The 15,755-nt window shown below is 39.0% G+C and overlaps 1 protein-coding gene and 1 pseudogene across 1 annotated transcript; both read left to right on the top strand.

The window, feature by feature from the left end:
* The first annotated feature begins 996 nt into the window (after positions 1 to 996).
* On the top strand, positions 997 to 1,476 carry LOC113342436. The gene has a single exon (XM_026586989.1). The coding sequence runs from the start codon at positions 997 to 999 to the stop codon at positions 1,474 to 1,476; it is 480 nt and encodes a 159-aa protein (XP_026442774.1).
* Positions 1,477 to 11,389: 9,913 nt separating this feature from the next.
* On the top strand, positions 11,390 to 15,375 carry LOC113342435 (annotated as a pseudogene).
* The last annotated feature ends 380 nt before the right edge of the window (positions 15,376 to 15,755 follow it).

The following is a 15,755-nucleotide window of genomic DNA, read 5'->3' as shown; positions in this document are numbered from 1 at the left end:
AATTTAATTTGGAAGGACATTAGGTTATGTCGTCTTTATTCATCTTGTACTCTTATCTTGTTTTATTGTTATTCTAAAAAAAAAAAATTAGCATGTTCCATAGTCATGCCTCAAGAATCCGGTCTTGCTAGTTGGGTTGGACTCGATCCATTGGGTTGAATCCAGCTCGATAGAAGCCCGAATTTTTTGCGGTCGTGACAGTTTGGTATCAGAGCATGGTTCCGATTTACTCGGACCGTGCGTGTGGACCTATTAGTTTTGAAAGTTTGGTTTTGTAAAAAAAAAAACTTGCACTCTGATTTATTTTTGCTACTTTTGATTCAAAATGATTTCTTCTTGAAAAGTGTGTTATGTTTATATTTTATTTGGGAAAATTAAATTTATTTAGTTTGATCGGATTTTTGAATGTTTAATTTACATCTGGGGTTGGGGTAAATAACTAAAAGGCTTATAAAATAAAATATTGTGTGTATTAGTTAAATTAGGTTTTCGACTTAGATATTGACGTTAGTGCGCGTTTCTCTTAATTTAGAAGATGCCACCTCGTCGTGATACCACCAACGGTCCTCAACCAAATGGAGAAGAAGGAGATGACAGAAGGGAACGCATGGAAGCTACCCTAGACCGAGTTGTTGGGACATTGGAAACACTGGTACAAGTTGTTGAGACCCAACGTCAGGGTAGAGTGGACTTAGAGAAGTTCTTAAAAGTGGTTGGAAGGAAAGAATTTAAGGGGACTGAAGAACCTCTTGAAGCTGAAAGGTGGTTAATGGGGATACAAAAGGAGTTCTTAGCACTAAGAGTGGAAGAGAATGACAAGATCCGTTTTGCTACGTACCTTTTCACCGGAGCTACTGATTTTTGGTGGGATTCGATCAAACGAGTCTGAAATGTTACAGTTTGGGAAGAGTTTGAAACGCTTTTCTTTGACAAGTTTTTTCCGAGACTGTCAAAGCCCAGATGTGTGCCGAATTTGCAACCTTAACTCAGGGAGACATGACGATTTCTCAATTGGACAAGAAGTTCAGTGAATTGGAACGTTTTGGGGATAACTTGGTCAATATGCCGTTACGAAGAGCAAGAAAACTTCAGGATGCCTTGAAACCTGCTATTCGTGCTAGGTTAGTACCATGTCGCCTCACCACTTATGATGATGTTATTGAAACTGCATTAGCTATAGAAGCGGATTGGATCAAAAACCAAAAGGAAAGGGAGCCGAGAGATCTCAAGAGGAACCAGAAGACGGACCCATCGACTCATCGAAAACGTCCACGTACAGATAACATTGGGAAAGTCGTTGCACCAAAACCTTGTTTTCACTGTGGGGTAGTGGGTCACTACGCGAGGGATTGTCCTAAGTCAAAGCCACCTGGACAACTAAATGCAATCTCGGGGTGTTATCGTTGCGGGAAGGATGATCATTTTGTAAGGGAGTGTCCTTTACCTGCACCACCTAGGCCACCAACTCAGAATTAGTTTCAGAATGCTCCAAGGCCGAATTTCCAAGCACGACAACCATACCAGCCGCGAAACAATGCACCACCCTTCCATCCAAGACGTCAGCCAAATGTTCCGGGGCAGCTGAACCATATTGCTACTGTTGAGAAGAGGACAGAAAATTCCGCAATTGAGGGTAACTTCCTGATCTTTAGTTCTCGTGCTAAAGTTTTGTTTGATTCTGGAGCTACTCATTCGTTCATATCATTACATTTAGCTGCTTATCTCGGTTTGAAACTAGTACCCATGGGGTTTACTTTGAATGTCTCTTCACCGCTAGGAAATGTAGTGTCCCTTAGTAAATTTGCAAGGATTGTGAAATAACTTTTGGTGACTATATAGTGAAAATAGATTTGATACCGATGAGGCTCCAATATTATGATGTCATTATTGGTATGAACTGGTTGTCACAAAACCAAGCTATACTAGAATGTTTTGAGAAGAAGATCTCTTTCCAATCATCGGATGGAAGTCGAGTGTCTGTCCAAGGAGAAAGGTGGAAAGTCATAAATCCATCCTTACCAGGGATGAAAAGGAGGGATGAAACCGAAGAACACATAGCTTATCTTGCTCACCTGAGTGAAGAAGAGGATAGCATTATGGTAGATGAAGAGTTACCGGTAGTTCGAGATTTTCCCGATGTTTTTCCATAGGCATTACCTGGATTACCACCAAAGAGAGAGATTGATTTTGAGATCGAAGTGCAACCAGGAACCATGCCGATATCGATTCACCCATATCATATGGCACCCAAAGATATGAAGGAGTTAATGAAACAACTTGATGAGTTGGAAGAACTGGGATTTATTAGACCAAGTACGTCACCATGGAGAGATCCTGTTTTCTTTGTGCTCAAAAAGGATGGATCAATGAGGATGTGCATCGATTACCGACGACTGAACCAAGTTACAATCAAGAATAAGTACCCCTTGCCGAGAATTGATGACCTTTTTGACCAATTGAAGGGAGCATGTTATTTAACGAAGATTGATCTTCGATCTGGTTACCATCAGATGCGGGTCATAGAGGAGGATTGATAGGATCCGGAGATGACCATATATGTGATAACAGCAATCGCACGGTGTCTATAATGCAGACAACGACAAGTACGGTTCGTTCCCACAAGGAGCGGTGGAAAATATTGTAACCAATATCTCTAATGAACTAACCAGAAATGATTTTTTGATATTTTTAGAATGCGAAATGTAAAAACGAAATAATAAAATTATACTAAAAAAAATAAAATCAATATGAAAGACAGTAACCAAAGATATGAGAATCAGTAACCAGGGTTTTATGATTTCCACCACTACTTCTATTCAATTACTGAAATGGAACATAATTCCGAATATATGTCTATCGTTCGTTCTATTGGCATCACCTATTATAAACATAGAGTCGCAAATATCGCTGGGACATCCTAAGCATAGCATACCAAAAGACTTAACCAAAGCATGCACCATCAAATTGCGTTAGCGAGAAAATTATGCGAAACTAATTTTAATTCACAAATATTATCCATCTTTTCTAAGCATAACCCATCAAAGAATTTTACCCAAACATAGATTATCAAATACTAAGAACAAACATATTTATAAAACTAATTCATTATGCACGTAGGTTTATAAAACCGGTGATGCAACAACCCATCTTCATTAAATCGATAAACAATACTCGATAATCAATCTATTCAATTCATAATAGTCTATTTCTTTATTAATCAATTCAAAATAGTCATTACTCAAAGTGGTTTCTATCATAAACCCTAGTTACAAGCTTAGCCGAAGATGACTTTCTCAAAAGTCATGAATAAATTGAAATATGATTTGCTAATCAAAATCCGAAATAGGAGAAATAAAACTTCAAACCCCGTAGGCACTGTCGCCTTTTGTCTCCTTCTCGATCTCCGTTCCTCCTTCCAAGTTGCCGCTCCCGTAGCCGGCTCCCCCCTCATCTTCTTTCTCTGTTCATCATATATGGGTGTTGCGAGAATTCCAAAATACGACCTAGCAAACAACAGCGTAGGCCCAGTCTAGTAACTGACTACGACAAGCCACACCCAACTTCATCTAACTAGCCATCACCAGTTCTGACCATCCAAACCTCGTCTCCACTGATTACATAGAAGACCACGACAAATCCAGCCACGTGCACCAACTACACTTCGACCGTACAGCCTTAAACAAGACCACTCCAGAAAACATCTTCTCGATCTTTCAATCCCATTCAACTCCAGCATCACCAGTTCCGTTCTCCATCTCGTCTCACCACCAACTTCTATTTTCTGTCCGTTCAATCTTCGTCCACGCCATCGTTCACAAACTGCCAGTAACAACTTAACTGGCAACAACAACAACGGAAATAAAATCCTCATTTCTTGTTGCTTTCTCGTTAACATTTCTAGCCACATACTTGACCCAAAACGCATGGAAACAACCAACGCACAGTTCTTCTCAAAACCAGCATCTCAATTTCCTTTTCTCGCCATTTTGCCCTTGCGGAACTGGATTTCGCAGTCAAGACTCATCTTTCACTGGCCAAGAGATGACGGGGATAAAAGAGCTGCTTCCATTGACCACTTGTTCCACTTCCATCGATGTTCTCTTCTCTTCATATGCATTTCTCCAAGTCTCAACTGCACAACTCAAATCAACACCTTCGATTCAAACTATCCAGGCACACAAACCGTAGCTATGCTGCTGCCATTTCTTTTTGTTTCTGGATTTACTCCCTGACCAATTTGCAGTCCGTTAGACTATATACGAACCCCAGAAATCTCCCTTGTTGTTGTTGCACTGCCTTGAACGACCACCATTAAGATTGATTCCATCTTCATTCTTCTCAGCTTTGTTTGCTGAAATCTTGTATTCATCACTGGCGTTCACTAGCAAGCTGTAAGATCCCTCAGTTTTTTCTTCATGCACAGTCCCAAAATCATTTGAACTATTAACCCATGCCGAGATTGGGTAAAACCATCACAGTATAATAACCTCATTGTTGCTTCAGTCCACAGCATCGTCCTCCACCGGTGTCAGCAGCTTGTATAAATCACCACTGCCACCAACAGTTCATCCATCATATCCATCTACTGTTTCATGCATATTTTAGCCATTAAGAACAATTGGAACCTTGAACCCGCTGCTGCTTTTGAGGCAGCTTCTCGACTAGCCAAAATGAGACTTTCTTCTCTGCATAAAGAACATGAAATGTCGATGATGCTCTAACATATTACTAGGACATTCAGTAGTGGAGTAGGCCACGTCCTTCGTTTTCTTTTAACTCTTCTCCTGGCCCATTAGTGGAATCACACGCTCAAACAAAGAAAACTCTCTTTGTTTAACTTAGTCAATGCCTATGGTGGTGTGGCACTTGAGTTGGCTTGCCAGCCAGCCAACAAACTTTAATCCGGCTCTGACTCGTCTGGCATGGTAAATCAAAAATGCCAATTTAGCTTCTAGCTAAGCCTATTTTCCTCGGATGATTGAATCTTACTGTACTTTCTACAAAAGCACTAAAATGGTGTCATTAGTCAAATATCGAGTCCTAACTAATATAAATATGGGTATAAAATGTAGCACTTACGTGCTTATCAACACCCCCACACTTATATTTTGCTAGTCCTCGAGCAAAACAAAGAACTGACCCGCTACACAGCTGGTCATATCATAAAAGAGAGTTAGACCCGCTACACAGCTGGTCATAAAATGAAAATTTGAAATACCATACCAAGACCCGCTACACAGCTGGTCATAGAAAATACCATACAAAAGACCCGCTACAGAGCTGGTCATGATAAAACCATACAAAAGACCCGCTATACAGCTGGTCATAACCCTAAAAATCAAAATGATAACAATATTTTTTTTGGACCTGCTACACAGCTGGTCATCATTTTTTTTAATTTTTTTGTAGACCCGCTAAACGGGCTGGTCATCATTTATTTATTTTGTTTAATTTTTTATTTATTTTGAAAATACTTAACGATAATGCCACTCCCCCATACTTAAACCTTACATTGTCCTCAATGTAATTGAGTCATCCAACGTAGAAATTAAGATGGGAAATTCAAGCAAATAAATAAAAGATAGGGGAAAGAAAACAAATCTGATGGGTTGACTCCCATGAAGCGAAATCGTATGGTTTGACTCCCATAAAGCATAATCTTTGTCCCTGCTTGCGCATATAAAGAACCTCAAACAAGGTGAAGTTGCACCAAAGTAAGCAGCAAAGCATACATATAAAGTCTGAAAAGTTGGGGATCAATCCAACAAATCAGGTCAGCCGCCATGAACCTGGAAACATTATAAATCTCCAAAAAGATGTGTAAATTCATTCCCAATAGAAAACTGTATGTTATACTCAAATAATGTATGGTCGGGTTAAGTAAATCACTCCCATAAGCAACAAGTTCAGATTGTTTGACAGTTTCCATTCGTGAAGCATGCTCTAAATCAGGTTCTAAATCAGCTGAAATATATTCGGTCGACACATTATCTTCACTTGAAATCAGAGGAGGTAATGAATTGACATTTTCAAAAGGCAAAGAATCATCAAACTCAGCACAATGACCTAAATATGCATTTAGTGGTTAAAATCATAAGAATAAGTAACTCCTAAATCTGGTTCCAAGTCTGCGAAAATAACTTCCGACGTTGAGTTACCTCGATGAACTATAAAAGGGCACAATACAATATCAATAAGCGTAGGGTCATCAGAATCATCAAAATTAGATATGCAAACTGAAAAAGGTTCAAAATCAGCAGTGCAAGTTACCTGACCAGTATCAATCGGCTCATGCACGGTATAAGGAATAGGCAAGTCTTTTGGGTACTTAGATGCAAAGTAATCCAACAACACTTTAGAAGCACACAATTCTAACTCTAAATTAGGCAACTTTTGGAAGTCTAAGGGTTTAGAAACAACCTCTAAGTCGGGTGAATGATCTTGTGAGATAGATTCATCCATGGAATTAGGCATATCATCCACACAATCATCCACATGGTCTTCTATAATTTATGTCTGGAACAAAGAGTCACTACAAGGTTCATCATCATCAGCAAATAATCTTTGGCATTCAAGAACTCTCAATCTTTGTTCCAAACTAGGAGGTGTGTGTTTGTAATACTTCTCATATATTGTTAAAGGTGATTCTTCACTTACCATATGTGGAGAAAAAACTCCATACCGTTGCATATCCATATATTCCCCAAACGTCATATCAGAAGATGTCTCCTGAGAATGTGAATTTCTACGTTTATATTCTGCAAGTGTCATCTTGGATGACGTCTCGTACAAAGAATTCATCATCCTCAAAAAGGCTCCTGAAATAAGTATCTAAAACACAAAAAGAGTTAAAAGGAAAAAAAATCCTAAAACAAAATAAAAATACTGTACAAAAATAAAATAAAAATCTAATTATTTACAAAATCAAAAATACTAATTACAATATTCCACAACCGCTCCCCGGCAGCGGCGCCAAAAATTGATAGGATCCGAAGATGACCCTATATGTGATAACCGCAATCGCACGGTGTATATAATGCAGACAACGACAAGTACGGGTCGTTCCCACAAGGAGCGGTGGAAAATACTGTAACCAATATCTCTAATGAACTAAACATAAATGATTTTTTGATATTTTTAGAATGCAAAATGTAAAAAACGAAATAATAAAATTATACTAAAAAAATAAAATCAATATGAAAGACAGTAACCAAAGATATGAGAATCAGTAACCAGGGTTTTATGATTTCCACCACTACTTCTATTCAATTACTGAAATGAAACATAATTCCGAATATATGTCTATCGTTCGTTCTATTGGCATCACCTATTATAAACATAGAGTCGCAAATATCGCTGGGACACCCTAAGCATAGCACATCAAAAGACTTAACCAAAGCATGCATTATCAAATTGCGTTAGCGAGAAAATTATGCGAAACTAATTTTAATTCACAAATATTATCCATCTTTTCTAAGCATAACCCATCAAAGAATTTTACCCAAGCATAGATTATCAAATACTAAGAACAAACATATTTATAAAACTAATTCATTATGCACATAGGTTTATAAAACCGGTGAGGCAACAACCCATCTTCATTAAATCGATAAACAATACTCGATAATCAATCTATTCAATTCATAATAGTCTATTTCTTTATTAATCAATTCAAAATAGCCATTACTCAAAGTGGTTTCTATCATAAACCCTACTTACAAGCTTAGCCGAAGATGACTTTCTCAAAAGCCATGAATAAATTGAAAGATGATTTGCTAATCAAAATCGGAAATAGGAGAAATAAAACTTCAAACCCTGTAGGCATTGTCGCCTTTTGTCTCCTTCTCGATCTCCGTTCCTCCTTCCAAGGTGCCGCTCCCGTAGCCGGCTCCCCCCTCATCTTCTTTCTCTGTTTATCATATATGGGTGTTGCGAGAATTCCAAAATACGACCTAGCAAACAACAGCGTAGGCCCAGTCTAGTAATTGACTACGACAAGCCACACCCAACTTCATCTAACTAGCCATCACCAGTTCTGACCATCCAAACCTCGTCTCCACTGATTACATAGAAGACCACGACAAATCCAGCCACGTGCACCAACTACACTTCGACCGTACAGCCTTAAACAAGACCACTCCAGAAAACATCTTCTCGATCTTTCAATCCCATTCAACTCCAGCATCACCAGTTCCGTTCTCCATCTCGTCTCACCACCAACTTCTATTTTCTGTCCGTTCAATCTTCGTCCACGCCATCGTTCACAAACTGCCAGTAACAACTTAACTGGCAACAACAACAACGGAAATAAAATCCTCATTTCTTGTTGCTTTCTCGTTAACATTTCTAGCCACATACTTGACCCAAAACGCATGGAAACAACCAACGCACAGTTCTTCTCAAAACCAGCATCTCAATTTCCTTTTCTCGCCATTTTGCCCTTATGCGGAACTGGATTTCGCAGTCAAGACTCATCTTTCACTGGCCAAGAGATGACGGGGATAAAAGAGCTGCTTCCATTGACCACTTGTTCCACTTCCATCGATGTTCTCTTCTCTTCATATGCATTTCTCCAAGTCTCAACTGCACAACTCAAATCAACACCTTCGATTCAAACTATCCAGGCACACAAACCGTAGCTATGCTGCTGCCATTTCTTTTTGTTTCTGGATTTACTCCCTGACCAATTTGCAGTCCGTTAGACTATATACGAACCCCAGAAATCTCCCTTGTTGTTGTTGCACTGCCTTGAACGACCACCATTAAGATTGATTCCATCTTCATTCTTCTCAGCTTTGTTTGCTGAAATCTTGTATTCATCACTGGCGTTCACTAGCAAGCTGTAAGATCCCTCAGTTTTTTCTTCATGCACAGTCCCAAAATCATTTGAACTATTAACCCATGCCGAGATTGGGTAAAACCATCACAGTATAATAACCTCATTGTTGCTTCAGTCCACAGCATCGTCCTCCACCGGTGTCAGCAGCTTGTATAAATCACCACTGCCACCAACAGTTCATCCATCATATCCATCTACTGTTTCATGCATATTTTAGCCATTAAGAACAATTGGAACCTTGAACCCGCTGCTGCTTTTGAGGCAGCTTCTCGACTAGCCAAAATGAGACTTTCTTCTCTGCATAAAGAACATGAAATGTCGATGATGCTCTAACATATTACTAGGACATTCAGTAGTGGAGTAGGCCACGTCCTTCGTTTTCTTTTAACTCTTCTCCTGGCCCATTAGTGGAATCACACGCTCAAACAAAGAAAACTCTCTTTGTTTAACTTAGTCAATGCCTATGGTGGTGTGGCACTTGAGTTGGCTTGCCAACCAGCCAACAAACTTTGATCCGGCTCTGACTCGTCTGGCATGGTAAATCAAAAATGCCAATTTAGCTTCTAGCTAAGCCTATTTTCCTCGGATGATTGAATCTTACTGTACTTTCTACAAAAGCACTATAATGGTGTCATTAGTCAAATATCGAGTCCTAGCTAATATAAATATGGGTATTAAATGTAGCACTTACGTGCTTATCAAGGATATTCGTAAAACCGCATTTGGAACTTATTACGTTCATTATGAATTTCTCGTGATGCCGTTTGGGTTAACAAATGCACCTGCAGTATTCGTGGATCTGATGAACCGAGTTCTTCGACCTTTTGTGAACAAGTTTGTAGTAGTGTTCATTGACGACATCCTCATTTATTCCAAGACTAAGGAAGACCATGAGGAACATTTGCGGATGGTTTTACAAACTCTAAGAGAGCACAAGTTGTATGCAAAGAGGAGCAAGTATGAATTCTGGATGACGAAAGTCTTATTTCTCGGACATGTTATCTCTAAGGAAGGTATATCTGTTGATCCCGAAAAGATATCTGTTGTGACAAAATGGGAACCCCCAAAGAGTGTTTTTGAGATTCGTAGCTTCTTGGGTTTGGCAGGCTATTATCGAAGATTTGTTGAGAATTTCTCGAAGATAGCAGTTCCTCTTACTCGTTTGACCAAAAAGGGGGTGAAGTTTGAGTGGACTACTGAGTGTGATAAAGCATTTGAGGAGATGAAGCGACGATTGACTACGTCACCCATTTTGATTACCCCGAAACCAGGATTAGGTTATGATGTTTATTGTGATGCTTCAAGAAGTGGTTTGGGTGGAGTTATTATGCAGAAAGGCAATGTGGTAGCTTATGCTTCTCGACAGTTAAAGAATCATGAAAAGAACTACCCAACCCATGATCTGGAATTAGCAGCTGTAGTGTTTGTGCTAAAGCTTTGGAGGCTCTATCTCTATGGAGAAAACTTTATGGTATTTTCGGACCACAAAAGTCTAAAGTACATCTTCACTCAAAAGGATTTGAACTTGAGACAGAGAAGATGGCTCGAGCTTCTTACGGATTGTGAGTTTAAATTGGAGTACCATCCTGGGAAGGCGAATGTGGTAGCGGATGCACTCAGTAGAAAACAATCTGGATCCATAGATTTATTGAGGATGGTCAAGGTTGTGGAAAAATATGATTTCGTTGTTGAGTGGAACAATGAGAGGGCATACTTGGCGCATGTTTTTGCAGTACCTGAGATTGTGAAAAAGGTCATTCAGGCGCAGACGTTAGACGACGGTTTGCAAGAAGTCAAAGAAAAGATGGGTACCACGGATGAACAGGAAGGATGGACACTGGGATTCAATGGGGATATTCTCTATAAATGGAGGTTATGGGTACCAGACGTTGAGGAATTGCGAAAGGAAATTTTGACGATGGCTCATAAGTCCGTACTGACAGTTCATCCGGGAAGCACAAAGATGTATCAAGATTTGAAGCGCCAGTTCTGGTGGAAAGGTATGAAAAGGGATGCTGCATTATTCATCTCCAGGTGTCTTACTTGTCAGCAAGTGAAGGCTGAACACCAGCGACCAGAGGGACCTCTTCAGCCCTTATCAATAACTGAGTGGAAATGAGACTTCATTGCCATGGATTTTGTCATAGGATTACCTAAGACCCATCATGGAAAGGATGGCGTGTGGGTGATAATTGATCGTCTCACCAAATCGGCACATTTCTTCCAGTTAAGCAGACGAATACTGTTCCTATTTTATGTAACTTGTACATCAAGGAGATAGTTAGGTTGCATGGAATTCCACTATCGATCGTTTCCGACAGAGATCCTCTTTTTACATCCAAGTTTTGGGGATGTTTTCACAAATCAATGGGAACAGGATTGAATATGAGTACTGCTTACCACCCTCAGACTGATGGTCAGTCCGAGCGAACGATTCAAACTTTAGAGGATATGTTACGAGCATGTGCGATAGACTTCAAAGGTAATTGGAGTGATCATTTATCCCTTATCGAGTTCGCATAGAACAACAGTTATCAGTCCAGCATCGGTATGGAACCTTATGAGGTATTGTACGGAAGACCATGTCGTACACCGTTGTGTTGGGCCGAGGTTAGTGAAAGAAGTGTCATAGGACCTCAGATGGTTCAAGAGACAACAGAGAAGATAGGGATTATCCAAGACCGTTTGAGAATGGCACAAAGTCGTCTGAAGAGTTATGCAGATGTAAGAAGAAGACCATTGGAATTCCAGGTCGGGGAGAATGTGTTTCTAAGAGTTAGTCCTAGACCAGGCATTAAACGGTTTGGGAAGAAAAGTAAATTGGCGCCACGCTATATTGGGCCATTTGAAATTCTTCAACGAATTGGAGAAGTAGCATATCGACTAGCTCTACCAACACAATTTGCAGACATACACGATGTGTTTCATGTATCCATGCTTCGTAAAAACAATGATGATCCGTCCCACGTCATCGAATGGCGAGACTTGCAACTGAACGACAATGTTTCTTATGAAGAAAAACTGTTGCGCGTAATCGACTCAAAGGAACAAGTCCTTCGGAGGAAAACCATCAAAACCGTGAAGGTTCTCTGGCAACATCATGGTTCTGAAGAGGCAACTTGGGAGCTGGAGTCTGAGATACGAGACAAATATCCGGAATTACTAAAAGGTAATTCTTAAACTTAGATACGCTTCGAATTTCCGGAGAAATTCTTTTTTAGAGGTTAATAGTATAACACCTGGTATTTTTGAACCCGGGCTTAGAACCCGTTTCAACTCATAAGAGTTGACATAGTGATTTGTATATATGTGGTTGTACAAATCCTAGTTCATTTATTATAATTTTGTGATGGTTTTTGGGGTGCATATAGCTCAAATTAGTGGGTGGCAAAAAGAAATGGTTAGCACATGGAATAATGGGGTCAGTACTTAGTAAAGCACATGATTTTTATGGCTAATAATACGTATGAAAAAAAGAATGAGTCTTTCTCTCCTTTTGCATTTACTTTTAGGGTTAATAATCATATATATTGTTTTGTCATTTTTCCAAAACCCTAAAAAAGAAAAAGAAACCATCTGTTTCTTTCTCTTTTCATCTCTGCTACTTTACTAAAAGAAAAAAGAAGAATCTGTTTTGTAACTTTATCTGCATGGAATATTGTTTGATTGGATTGTTAGGATATCAGAAATTTTTACTTGGATTGCGTAAGAGGTAGGGGTTTCTCGTAATACTATAAAAACTAAACTATTTTCATGATTTATTTCTCTGATTTGCGTGATATTTCTGAATTATTTATGTCTGACGTTAACCGGGTACACCTACTTCAGATGTCCATTGATTTATCTTCACCTATAAACACAGCTCACCATTTATGAACTCTGTTAGTGCTTTTCTTTGGGTGTTTAAATCCTTTAAATAATAATTGTTTCGTCCATTCAATTGGTAAAAAAACATTTTTTTAAAAGAAAAGATTCTGTACATATCTGCCTCTAAATGCACCTGTTTTTTTCTGGATTGCAAAAAAAAAAAAAAACGTCAGATTCAAATAAAACAAAATGCAGAACTTTGTTTTATTTCCTAACTGTAGTCATGGACACCCCACCTACGTACACTCACCTTTTCCTCTTCCATGTCTGTTCCAAAGCTTACACCTGTTTTGGGTCAAATAAGAAAAACAAAAATATTTTGTCATGTAGTATATTTACAAGTACTTGCTTTAATATTTTAATGGATTTTACATTTTAATTGATTGATTTATTGATTTACTGAAAACTGTTTGCAGCCACTCCATTTTCTTTCTTATACCTCTTTCTTTTCATTAACTACTTAACCACCGGTGGTCTCGTTTTAAACTGATATCTGGAAACTGTATTTGACCCCACCTTTGTTGATCATATAGCCGTCTTTGTTCTTTATTTTCCTTGTGGCGATTTAATTGATGTAGAGTCAACTTTTCTTTCTCGTTTTGTGCGTTGATGTTACTAAATGATTTTAATCTTTCCAATTGAGTCAGTGATTTGAAGTATGGTTATTTCCTGACCGCGAGTCTGTCTGATTGGTAACTAGACGTAGAGTAAATAGTTTGGGCATATGGATGGTTCTATGTTTTGGAGTATAAATGCATTTTTGTTGGTTACTGTAAATATTAAACATTATATATGAATGCATTGATTGATTTTTATCGGTTTATGGGCGTGTTTGAGTTTCGTACAGAATTGAGTGCACTGGTAAGAAAATAAGTTTAGGATACGTAATCTCTGTTGCTGCTGAAATGTCAGGCCTTTATGGCATCCCACCACTGGTGGCTACCCTGGGAAGACTGTTTGGGGAACAATATGGTTTGTTACCGGAATAACTCTGACACTAGATTAGGAACCTACAATTATAGGTCGGTTTTTGTGAGTAAAATGAGTAAATAATTTCAGAAGATTTTGACTTGCATGGGTTTTATTATTTTATTCGCTGCATGGTTTAATTTTCGGTGCACTATATTATTTTTTGAAATTTCTACTGAGCTGTGGTTGCTCACCCCAAATTCCTTTTCCTCTCCCCACAGAGTTTGAGGAGCAGTTAGCGCAGTAAGCGGACTTGGAAGCTTACGGCATAGTACTCAGATGTTAGTATCTCGCAATACACTACTATGTGATATCACTGGGATGTTGGGTATTTTTATTCATTATCATTTTCTTGGATTTAGTTCAATTATTTTATTAAGAGACATCATTTCAGTATTAATAATTTTTAAACAATTGTTTTTACTCTATGACTTTTGGAACCTCTTTTATTGGAATTTAATTTGGAAGGACATTAGGTTATGTCGTCTTTATTCATCTTGTACTCTTACCTTGTTTTATTGTTATTCTAAAAAAAATAAATTAGCATGTTCCATAGTCATGCCTCAAGAATCCGGTCTTGCTAGTTGGGTTGGACTCGATCCATTGGGTTGAATCCAGCTCGATAGAAGCCCGTTTGTTTTGCGGTCGTAACAGTAGTATTGCTGAAATCATTGTTTTGCCAGTGAGGGAAACCTTACCTGTTATATTCTTTCCTCATGTCGTAGCTCGTTATGTTCTTAATGCACTGTTGTATATGCATGTTCATCTTTATTTGTAAGCTTCTATTACAACTATGTTGCAAATATTTAACAATTTTGTGCAACAGTATTTGTCCATGGAGGATGATAAGATCCTCAGCTAGAACGATGTTGTATTGAGAAGATCAGATTTGGGGATCCTCAGGGGTCAGGAATTCCTAAATGACAGTATCATTGAGTTTTATTTCAGTTATCTTGATTCTGGTTGTTCCTCTCAAGACATCTTGCTAGTTCCACCTTCTATCTCATTTTGGATTACGAACTGCCCATTTCCAGACAGCCTCAAAGATTTCGTTGAACCTCTTAAACTTCCTGAGAAGAGAGTAGTAATATTTTCAATCAACAATAATATAAATGTGTCCCAAGCTCAGGGTGGTACTCACTGGAGCTTACTTGCGTACGAAAAGAATTCCAAAGTTGTGCATCAATTAGTGGAGTTGTGCATTAATGGCATGATACATGTCTATCGCGCTTTACTGGAGAATCTGCGCTTCCAGAAATTCTATGAACTTCATGAAGGTGCAAAACAATCGGCTACAACAGCACCAGCCTTGCTAGAAAGAACTAGGCCTGCCCGGAATGAAGATACACGTGAGACTCGAGGGAGTAGACGTGTCATCAATAAGCAATACAATATTCAACCCTCTGTAAGTGTGGTGAGCGAAGGAGGAAAGAGGAAAGCTCCAACTACAGAACAACAACCCAAACGTGTGGAGATAGCACAACAAACAACTCAACCTCAAAAAGATGTGACCAAGGCTCATACAAGACAACAATAAACGGGAGAGGCTGCTCCAATTGAAGAGGTAATCGAACTCCTAGAAGCATGGATTCAAGATGATGGCATCAAGCTACCTCCTATCAGACGTCCACCAACTGAGGAAGATATAGAAAATCCCAAATATTTGAGTTACCATAGGTTCGTCAATCACCCAACTAGTGACTGCAACAAATTGAAGCGCATTTTCAAAGAGAAGGTGGATGCAGGAGAAATTCAACTAGGCATTGAAGGAGTTCACAGGGATCCTCTTCCTGTCAGAAGTTGCATGCTTTCTGGGGACTCTATCCACAAAACTGTGCAATCTATGATGGAGCGTGTATGCGAGATTTTCTATTTCTCCAAGGCGTAGTTCCAAGATATATTTGCAGCACTCAACCTTGTTGTGTCGGGCAGACGGTTGTTTTCAGTTGGAGAAGCTCTGTCCAAATCCTTACCTCTCTTGGAAGGTACGACTGGTAAATGTAACTGGGGAATCCAAACCACTGCACACCTGAAAGATGTCGAGTTTGATAGTACAATGATCGACGCATCCTCTGACTTC

The sequence above is a fragment of the Papaver somniferum genome, unplaced genomic scaffold (genome assembly GCF_003573695.1).
Source record: "Papaver somniferum cultivar HN1 unplaced genomic scaffold, ASM357369v1 unplaced-scaffold_41, whole genome shotgun sequence".
In the NCBI taxonomy this organism is placed as follows: domain Eukaryota; kingdom Viridiplantae; phylum Streptophyta; class Magnoliopsida; order Ranunculales; family Papaveraceae; genus Papaver; species Papaver somniferum.
The sequence above is the reverse complement of the archived record's forward strand: the minus strand, read 5'-3'. Positions and strand labels throughout refer to the sequence as shown.

What these genes read in the sequence shown, in the direction of transcription:
- LOC113342436 (XM_026586989.1), top strand. Translation starts at nt 997, where the DNA reads ATGACGATTTCTCAATTGGACAAGAAGTTCAGTGAATTGGAACGTTTT.